The sequence below is a fragment of the Limulus polyphemus genome, unplaced genomic scaffold, assembly GCF_000517525.1.
Source record: "Limulus polyphemus unplaced genomic scaffold, Limulus_polyphemus-2.1.2 Scaffold2603, whole genome shotgun sequence".
Classification (NCBI taxonomy): Eukaryota; Metazoa; Arthropoda; class Merostomata; order Xiphosura; family Limulidae; genus Limulus; species Limulus polyphemus.
Window position 1 is genome coordinate 111,811 of NW_013668213.1, and position 11,243 is coordinate 123,053.

General features: G+C 32.0%; 1 protein-coding gene and 1 long non-coding RNA gene across 3 annotated transcripts in view; one reads left to right on the forward strand and one right to left on the reverse strand.

The window, feature by feature from the left end:
• Positions 1-571: 571 nt before the first annotated feature.
• LOC106467408 (UDP-N-acetylglucosamine transporter-like) overlaps positions 572-11,243 on the forward strand; it is a 49,139-nt gene continuing 38,467 nt past the window's right edge. Inside the window, exons 1-3 of one of the 2 annotated variants that reach the window (XM_013927757.2) lie at positions 572-741; positions 3,617-3,803; positions 7,050-7,204. In XM_013927757.2, coding sequence (XP_013783211.1) covers positions 3,617-3,803; positions 7,050-7,204 — 342 coding nt within the window. In that variant the 5' untranslated portion in view covers positions 572-741. Of the gene's footprint in view, positions 742-1,152; positions 1,221-3,616; positions 3,804-7,049; positions 7,205-11,243 lie in introns of those variants that run through there. The other variant, XM_022395591.1, reaches the window with a different exon arrangement.
• The window catches only part of LOC111087766, a 13,636-nt gene continuing 13,429 nt past the window's right edge, over positions 11,037-11,243 (reverse strand). The window contains exon 3 of the long non-coding RNA XR_002612414.1: positions 11,037-11,120. This is a non-coding gene — a long non-coding RNA (uncharacterized LOC111087766). The remainder of the gene's footprint in view (positions 11,121-11,243) is intronic.

Below are 11,243 nucleotides of genomic sequence, written 5' to 3' on the forward strand. Positions count from 1 at the left end.
TTTCACTTGTTTAACGTTCAAAGGCCCGGCATGGCCAGGTTGTTAGGGCGCTTGACTCGCAATCTGAGGGTCGCAAGTTCGAAACCCCTTCCCAACAAAACATGTTCGCTTTTTCAGCTGTGGATGCGTTATAATGTGACGGTCATTCCCACTATTCTTTGGCGGTAGGTGATGATGACTAGTTGCCTTCCCTCTAGTCTTTCACTGCTAAATTAGGGACGGCTAACGCAGATAGCCCTCATGTAGCTTTGCGCGAAATTCAAACCTTTAACTTTCAAATTGGTACATATTTCATCCTGTTAATTATACGAGGATGAATATTATATAGCTGGGAAGTAATATTTTGGATAACGATGTCTGATCAAAAATAGCCATATCAACATAACATTGTCATTTATTTGTCTGTGCGAAAGAATATATTTACATCATACTCAATAAATGCAATTTTTGAAATATTGCGATGTTTATAAACTACTTAACTGTATTATGTAAAATTGATTATCTAAATGAACTTTTATCAATGGTATAAACATGGTGCCTCTACATCTTTTTAGAGATGATTAGGATATTCGAAATTCAACAAAAGGAAGAGGGCAATACTCCCGGTTTTAGCAATCGGCATTGATATTTATATTTCGTGTTGTTATTAGAGTGAGCATGGTCATTTAAACTTGAAAATAATATTTATTAACATTAGTTTTTGTAAGATAGGGCCTAGTTTCAAAGAAAAAAGATTTAAAGGTGAGAGCGAATGATTCGTAATTAATACTTTGTGTGGCATATGTTGATCTGGTGTCAGGAAAGACTGGAGAATAATACTTAAATTTTATATTTACTATTGAAATTGAAGTTTTATTATTAGTGATACTAATAGTATTACTAGTACTAAATACTGACACATTTCTACTTAGTACTGAAGTTCAAGTTATAGTACTAGAGACCAACGTCTTTAATGTAATTTAAGTGGAATCGATGACAGTATTCAGACCACACTCTGACCAGTGATAAATGTTCAAGTTTTGAAACCTAGCGTTACTGTAACTTGGAAGTATAAGTTGCTCTGTAATTAATCATCTTACTATTAAATTAGTGTTATTGATGATGTCAGTGTAACTAAAACTAACAGTTGATAGTTAAACTATGATTAATTCAAGCTTTGAATCTGCTGTTTTGCTATATATATATACAAATTTCGAATTTATTATGGGTTACTTTTTTCTGTAAGTTTTTATTATTATTGGATAAATATTAGTTTAACACTCATATTACTATTAGACAGCAGGGCCTTTAAGCAAATTTAAGTTTCTTTATCATTTAGTAATGTGTTTATTGAAATTTCTGTTTTAAATATATAAAAAAGGTAATTACCTTATTAATAAATTAAAAAACTTAAAATTTACAAAATTTATTCACTTACTGGTAAAATAATAAAATGGAGCATGTTGAATTTTATCTAAGTAAACAAATTGAACACAACAAAATATTGTTAAGCTAATATTACTGTGATACAAATAACAATATTGAAAAAAAAAGGTTTTTCTGTTTTCTTTAATTCTTAGCTTGCAACATCAAGTACAATATTGAAGGGTTATTAAGTTAAAAAGTTCCTAACTTTTAATGTGTCACATAACAATATTTTTGATGAAACATATCAATCAACTAGTTACTACCACGATATCAATAAATTACAAGTTTTACAAGAATATCAGAAAACCATTAATTAGTAATTGGTTTCTGACCAAGACTTTGTAAAAAATATCACAATCTCTGAATACAAACTCAAATACAACTATTACAAAAAAAAAGAAAGATTTGTTGTTAATATAAACTCATACAAAATAATAATCATAGCAGTAATAACTGTATTAATTGATTGTTAAAAAAACTATTAGGCACTTCTCTAAAAGTAATGTTAAATTACAAATAAAGATTGAGTATTTGCAATAATTTCTTTTGACAATCAAATGCCTTGTGTATCACAGTTTCACAGCTTTTAACAGCCTAATTTCTCTCAACAGTCTAACTTCAGATATGAAGGTTTTATTTCCTTGCCAGACCACGAGATTACTTATAAAATGACTAACAACTTATCAGTTTCTTTACATAATCATACATGAACGTAGTATCTTAGTATATAAAAAGCTGGCATTTAATTAATGATTGTCAGCACAGTGTTAGATAGAAGTTTTTATACTTTATCAATTTGTTGTAGTTTGCGGTAGGGCCTCAACTTTTTGATGAGGACATCCCTGTTGATGTTATTTACTTTGACTTTCAAAAAGATAATAACATAAAGCACAGGTAACAAGGGATCATTTGGTTATTCAAGGCTATCCATGCACACCTATTCTAATTTTCTTGGAAAAAGTAAAAATTTAAACCAAACTTTTAATTTTTACAAATTCAGAAATTCTCATCTTAAACATGTAAAGTGCTAGTCTCCACTACATGTATTTCCAGTGGCAGCTCATTTATTAATTCAATCACCCTATTAGAAAAGTAACATAATAATTGAAGGGCAAAGGAACTTTGGCCCATTATGGCTTTCTCATTCATTTTATCAAACACCTATCTGCTTATATCTAGCCCTGACTCCCAAAGTACTTATCAAGCCCTCTCTTGAACTCTGAATTCTGTTGCTTGTACCACATCTGAAGACAATTTCAGAGGCTGGCCACTCTGTTTAAAAAATAAAATAATATTGCCTAAATTGCAGATGATTTCTTTGCTGTCAAATCTTAAATCTGTGTCCACTAATCTTGCTTCTCTTACCATTAAACATGAAAAATATGATGCACCAATCCTATCTATAACCTTTATAGTTTTGAATTCTTCAATGAGATCTTGTCTAACCATTCTTTTCTTATGAAAAATAATTTTGAGGACTTAACCTGTCCTCATTTGACAGCCCCTTATTTATTATATCTTTAAAATTGCTTATTGTACGAAAGCAAAATTTCACTATAAGCACATTGAGAATCTTAGTAATATCTAAATTATTTGTTTCACAAACTAGCATTCATTTTCTTTCTCTCTCTCACTCTTTGAATAATACAAGGTTGTTTATATGAATAGAATATATGTCACAATAAAGATTTAACATGTCCAAATTTTCCTGAGTCAAACTTGCAAGTTCTTAACATGCATCTTGTGAAATTTAATTCTGTTACGAATATGATATTTTTAGTTTACTCTTTAATTTCTTATTGTTGATGTTAACATTAAAGAAAATTTTTCTTGCATGAAAATTAGTTTTTCTCTACAGATTCAATGAAAATCTTAGCCCATTTAAAGTTTTGATATTCCATATGTATGTGCTTTGATCATTTTACTTTTTTTGAGTGAGTCATTTTTTGTTTTTTAAATAATTTCTTCGAACTGAACTTGTAATTATTAAAAACATTTTTTTGTACAAATACTTGTGATCTATATGTATCTATCACACACTTTCCATATCAGTATTATAACAATAAGTTACATTAAGTGAACAGTTAGTTATGGAAGAAATTGAATGTATGTGTATTTATTAAACTAATATTAAATTCAGAATTGTATATGATTCTAAATGGTCTAAGAATCAGAACATAAAATGTTTCCATTTCAAATTATATTTCAGATGAATTCAGTGCTAAAATACATGTCTCTTGCTACTCTGGTACTTCAGACAACTAGTCTTGTTTTATTGTTGCGATATTCCAGAATTGCTACGCCAAGTGATCAGCAATACCTAAGTTCTACTGCAATTGTTGTGTCTGAAGTTTTCAAGATGCTTACTTGTTTGACAGTGCTCCTTTCACAGAGTGGTAATTTTGTATTGTATTTTAATAAAGCTTGCAATTATCTTTTGTTTTTATATTTTATTTTAATGCTTAGAGTTTATTAGTAGTGCTCATTGATTTATAAGTTTGGTACATATATACTTGTAATATATTTTTAAAATTAAGTAAATTTTACTGTGAGAATCTGCTAAATGTTAATACTTATAATAATGGTTAATGGTTTTTAACTTCTATACTGTTCTTCTGTTATCAAATGAGGTCAAGAAAATTTATATTGTGAGAAGTGATGACTATCATTTAAGCAATATTTTCACCTCTGAGATGTTTTGGTTAAGCTGTAGCCTCAGCCTATTGATTAGTAAACATTTACACCTATATGGAAATTGCATTCTTCCATAGTCTTAGTTAATATGATTACAATGACCAACTACTTAACACTCATTTACACTTCAGAAATACCTGATTAACAGTTTGAATGTGCAATTATGAAAGTTTGTAACCATCTAGCAATTTAAATACTGATCCAATCCAACCTTGTAAACAATTCGGATGTCAAAAATGATAAATAAATTTCAAATTTTCAGTAGGTTATTCTGTCCTTGAACCTGAAAAACTATTGAAATCCACAGTTAGATTTTAAAATATACCTGGAGTCAGTGTGAGAATAAGCTGGAAGCAAAAATTTAAACATTATCTTTGGTATACAAAGTTTCTTTGCCAATCCAATATAAAGAAATTAAGATGAATAAAGTCTGCTTTGGAACATTTTACCTTAATTGCAGCTGTTTAGTAATGTTCTACCCATAAAGATAGTTATTATGTTAATTATACCAGTTACAGAACAATTTCTTTCTGAGAGTTTTAGTCTAATCAAGTTTTTTTCATAGAAAGCTATAATTCTGAGATGATAACTCACCTCACACACAGGTTTGCTATCTTCCTCAGCACATATGCTAAAGATATTTGCATGCTACTAGCTATGAGGCAACTCCCACCTAATATCATATGACTTTACATACATTGTGCTAATCTTGGTGGCAGTATGTCTCTCTCTGCCAGTACATATTTCTATAAACACAATAGCCTCTACACTAGATCTTCTGTGGTGTTTACCCTTGGTTGGACACATCAATATTAAATGATTTTACCACCATTCTCAGCTCTGGGCTTCCTATCTTATGATATTCTATTCCCCATCCTTATGTTCTGAGTGTTAATTTCTCAGTCTGGCCTTGTATTATCTCTTTCTCTATACCTATTCCACTATTTATCTCCTTGGATTTACACACTACTCTCTTTCTTGGGCCTTATTGTTGGTGCCTCTTTGACCACCTTAGCCTTGGTCTGCTTAATATTTGGACCTTCTTTCTCTTGCTTCCCACTCTCACACTTCCCTTTTTCATAGAGGGATATCTTCTCTCCATCTTCATACATGGAATTTGCCCATTCTTGCCTGTCGGGTTGGACTTTCCATTAATGTGTCATTATTCTCATAACATTCTTGTTACCATTCCACTGTATTTGTTTATAAATTTTTATGGTGGGTCATTGGTCCTTTCACTACCTTTTTTTGCCTGGCAATAATTCTGTGCACCAATCTTTTTGCCTTTCTTATCTGAGTATTCAGTGATGGATTCTTGGTCTCAACCTTTTCTAGTTGTCAGATGGCCCTGTCCATGGCCTTTCTCCTCTCCTGGCACCAATAGCTGTTTCTTTCCCTGTCCTTTCCATTCTATTACATTCCTTTGTTCTTCTCAGTCCTCAATGCCCAACTTCCTTGCCTGACTGAAACCTTAATGTGGTTTTGTATGATCTTGTGCATGCTCCATTTGAGCCATTGGCTTCCTGGCTTTGGAAAAGCATCAGAACAATGGAAATCATAGGAGAGAAGTAGTGGAAAACAAATCAGAAGAGGTTTAGATGCCTCTTGTACCCTTCTTCACTGTACTTAATTTTTCTCTTCCTGGCCTGATCCTTTCTTCTTCAGACTTCAACCATTCAGGAGACACATTATACTTCTCTCCTACCTCACTTCGTTTTGTCTCTCCCTTATTGGACCATTTGCACCTGGCTCAACTCCTATGTCCTGTTGGGCTGTTTATCATGGACATATTTCATTCTTTCCTTATGGGATGGTTCCCTCAATTCCTCTGTTGACATATTTGTCTTGGGATGTGTATGCTTGCAGACTCTTTCCCTTTTCTTCACATTTGTTATGTCACCGTTTTTCATTTTCTTACATCTCTTTTTTTTTTGTGGTCCTTAGATGAGCTCCTCCCAGTGAGCATGTGGACTATCTCCACACATTCTTCTACTTCTCTACATCTTCTGGCTGTTTTATCTCCTGATGGTTTTTGTCTTCTACAGGTAGTCATTTTTCCAAAACATACTTGCCTCACACTTACAGCTATTACTCAACTGCCAGGGTTTCTTCCTTTACTCATCTAAGCATTGGTCTGATATTTTCTCACTTGCTTCAGTCTTTTATACCCCACTTAAGTGCCTTTGGTGATATATGTCTTGTGTCACTCTCCACCTACGTCAATGCACCCTCTATCCCGGTACTGTATATAAAGCACCTCATTCACAAAATGTTATTACTTTTTCTCCACAAAACATCACTAATGGGTTTCCCAGTAATATGATCGTTCAGAGATACTTTGCACATTCTCTGTGTTGTCTGTTGACTTTCGTAAAAAAAAATAATCTGATTGGCAAGCTGATTTATGGTATGAATTCCCAGATTATTATTTCTGGCACAGAGTAAAGTCAGATTTCTCCTATCCTACCTCTGATGTCTAGCATTGCACAACAATTGAGGGGGGGGGGGGGAGTCACTCTCAGTTGAGACTGTCAGTGATCTTATTTGTAGTGAGATGGAGATATATATTCAGTTCTATGGTGTTCCTCAGAGGGCTTTGAGGCTGCATTTGAGGATGATCCTCGACATTCTGGAGAGAATTTAAATTTGCCTTTTTCCTACACCTTCTTTTAGTCTGTGGACAGTAGGGTATGAATTATAGCATATTATTTTAGCCCAAATTTCAATTCAGAATAAATTTATGTTGTATAGCTGTACAAAATAATATAAGTATAAAGCAAAATGATGGTTAATTAGTGCATTAGCTGATAAGAATATTTGATAGATAAAATGAAAATGTATGAGATAAACTTATATACATGTTTGTCTGTTTAAATATTTTCATAAATGTTGCATCTTTTGTGGTTGTGGCCAAATGTGCATGATTAATATATCTTTCATATTATCAGGTTGGTCAGTAGGTCAGTTAATTAAGTTACTTCATTTGGAAGTTTGGAGTAAGCCATCAGACACCTGTAGACTTCTTGTACCAGCTGCATTATACACAGTACAGAACAATCTTCTCTTCCTTGCATTGTCAAATCTGGATGCTGCTACATATCAGGTTTGTCTTAAATACTTGCAGTTATCAATACAGAAACCAAACTTTTTTTGTGTCAGGTGCAGCTGGTTTATTTAATTTTGTTATGTTATCATCAATTTGTTAATATTCTATTACTAGTATCTCTAATGAATTTGTGAGCAAAATGTAAATAGCAGGTTAAAAATGTATCTACTAAGAAGGTGTGTATTGTTTTATAGTTTATTATACAAATTCCAGTTGAGATTTGACAGTATTTTCTTTTAAATGTTATAAACATTAGCCATATCTTTCCACACTTGAGATTACAAGTTTGTTTACAGTTAATATAAATTGAATGCTTAGTCAGAGAAGTTATACTAAGTACTGTAATACTTGAGCATCCATTTTACTATACAAGGGTATTATACAGTATCTCATAATTTTCACTTTGAATTATTCACTGACTTTATGCAAAGCTCTAATTATTGAAAATAATACATTTAGTTATATGTTTTTTATAATGTATATTTATGTATGTATAAGAAATGTAGCCAGAATTTGCCCATCGCTTCTAGATTTTGATTTATTGTAATATCTCTATATTTTATCAGCATTATGTGAAATAACATACAATCAACTCAGTACAATAGATTTATGCTGTGAAATTAAGTTTACATGGACAGTTTAATGGGTAAAAAGCATACATTTTTGGATAACTTCAAACATTGACTATATTGGTGTAAAATTCCAAATATATTGTTCATATATGCCATTTGTTCTCGATATAATTGTAGTGAATTGCACCACATTTGTTTCATTCCCATGCTCACCTGCTCTGCCTGGAAATCATGAAGCCCTCATGTGGTTAGTTTTCTAGAACATTTGAGAAGTCCCTCGACTGAGCATAAAAGAGGCAAAGTCAGATGTCTCTCTCTCTCTCTCAGTTGCCTCTCACTCACTCAGTTGGTCACTTTGCCTCGCTCTGTGCACAGTCAAAACAAAGACCAGTCTTTTTTCTGGCATTATACCTGCGATATAAAAAAATTCTGCAAAACATAAGTTCTTTTGTATTTTTTAGAAAATCATTTAAAATGCAAAAATCACCCAAACAGTTTTTGCTACATCACATACAAGGTAAAAGTAGTTTATTACCATTATTTTGGGTGTAAAATTGGTGACCAAGAAAAACATTGGACTCTACTTATGTGTTATACAGTTTCTATTTCTGGCTTGATGTAGTAGCTGTATAAGAAGAGAGCAAATATGCCGCTTGCTTTCCAATAATATAGCATGAGCCCAAAGATAATCTAAATGACTGACTAATGTTTGTAGATATTCAGGCCAAACTAAACACTACATTAAGTATCCAAATATCATATCTGCAATGAAATCAATGGGGATGGTCTTCCAGTGCCACATCCACCAGCGAATTGGGAAACAGAAGAGTTATCCTGTGAAGAAGACAATGAACCATCTTCATCTAGTAATTCTATTCCTATGGTACCTCAGCATAAACTGCCTCATCTGATCACACAAGAAAAGCTAACTGACTTGTCTCTATCAAAGCAGCATGGGGAACTTCTGGGCTCTCGTTTACAGCAATGGAATTTATTAGCTCAGGAACAAGAGTTTCAGTTTAGTGAAGTCACCATCAAAGTCTTGCTTCTCACTACAGCTTGCAAGATACTTTGTGTTTGTGTACAAATGTTGATGCACTAATGGAAGAATTAGGTATTGAACATGATCATCATCAAGAATGGAGACTTTTTTTATATTTGCTCATGTAATGTTAGTCTGAAAGCTGTACTTTTGTACAATGAGAACGTTTAGCCATCAATTGCTATTGTTCGTGCTGTGAACATGAAAGAAACACATCAAAGCATGCAGATTATACCGTCTTAAATGCAATTTTTATAACAAATAAGAATATTTTCAATAAATCTATTGTAAGTGAAAAACTAGAGTATATTTCAACATACTTTTTTAGAATCAGTATTGTCAAATTAGTCGGAAGCAGTTAAATTTTTTTTAGTAGCAGAGAAAAGTTTTTTGTTGCTCAGGATAATGAAGACATATGTGAGTATGTGACATACTGTAAAAAATATTGTTCACTGTACTAATAACTAAGACATGTTTATATAAATGTGTGAGATACTGTAAGAAGATTGATATGTGTACTAATAATGAAGACTTGCGACCATATGTGGGTTTTGTGAGATACTGTAAGAAGATTGATATGTGTACTAATAATAAAGACATACAACCATATGTGGGTTTGTGAGATACTGTAAAAAGATTGATCAGTTTACTAATAATGAAGACTTGCGACTTTATGTGGTTTTATGAGATACTGTAAAAAAGATTAATATATTTACTAATAATGAAGACTTCAATCTGTGAAATACTGTAAAAAGATTGATCAGTTTACTAGTAATGAAAGCTTATGTGAGTATGTGACATGTTCTTACAAAGACAGATCACTTTACTAATAATGAAATCTTATTTGGAAAGTGATGTACTGTAAACTGGTCTGGAGAATATACAAAACTGAACAAGTTATCTAAAGTCTGCTGTGTATTTAGAATGTTAACATTTTGACTAGTAGATTCTTTAAGTACAAAACATAAATAAGTGGTAATTGTTATTGTGAAATTTGAAGTATTTAATTGTGATGTTAGGATTTGCTAAATATAACTTTCATTGTTTGACTTTGTCTTTATCATGAATGCTTATTCTTTTGTTTGTGGATGACATCCAAGAAATAATGTGGGGATGTGGAAAGTACATTCAAAAACTGAAGCATCAAATGTATCATTTTTATATGTGCTTTTAAGTGTTACTCTTAACATTACAGTGACACTACAGAATATTATGTTTAATCCAAGAACATGTTTTTGGCTTTTTTTGAAAGATGATGAGACATTGAAAAATGTCAGAAGCACTGGTAAAACTATTTCAAACTGAAGCCAAAGTTGTGTATGTACAGATTCAAAACATGAGTAATATATACTATTTTAATACTATTATAAATTTCCCTACCAGTTGCCAACCTATATTTACCCTGCAACTGATAAACAGGTGCTACAATGTCACATGAACACCTGTAAGTCTGATTTTAACACTTGATTGCCAGAATTGTATAATGTTGTATTGCATATTCATGTCAAAGTTTTACATACATGCATATATCTGGTAGAAGTACATTACTGAGAGTATTATTTGTATATATATTATTAACTACTTCAGGCTCTTAAAAAGCTTTGGGAATTATCTCAGCTAAATTATTTTCATAAACATAGTGAGATAAGATGTGAAACATCTATGTTTGTAAAATGAAGTTTGTATAAGATGGAAGGTTACATATGGTTTAAATCAGGTGCTTTATCTTATCATATTCCTCTCAGTTGGACCATCATGAATTTCAGAGCTGAGCAAGCACTTTGTTCAATATGAGAAAATATAGAATATAAGTACCCAGCCATATATACATCTGTGTATGTATATATATACACCAGTAATTTTCATATTCTAGAGTGTTCATGAAGTATGATCATGTGTGAGTCATGTTGCATGAAAATGAGCCAACATTAAGAAACAAAGAAACTGTAAATCTATTCTATGGAACTTGTTGTTTAGAGACAACAATGGACCTATTGATCCATCTCGGCTATTCCATCCTCTAAACTAAAAGTATTAAATAAATAACTTAGAAAAAAATCTTAAAGCCAACTCTTATCATTCATATAGTTATCAAGCTTTCTCATAAACTCACTTAAATGTACTGCCTCCACAACATCCAAAAGCAACCCATTCCAGAGGCTAACATTCCTGTTAGAAAAATAAAACTGTCTTACCTGAAGATGACTCCTACCTTGCCAAAATTTATACTTACGTCCCTTAATTCTACTTATTCTCACTGTTAAGTATGAAAAAGATTATGTATCAACATTATCATTTCCTTTTGCAAGTGTAACCAACTCAATCAGATCCCTTCTAACTCTTCTTTTTGAAGATAAAACAATTTCAGAGATCTTAATCTCTCCTCATATAACAACAATCTGTCTTAGGCACCATTCTAGTA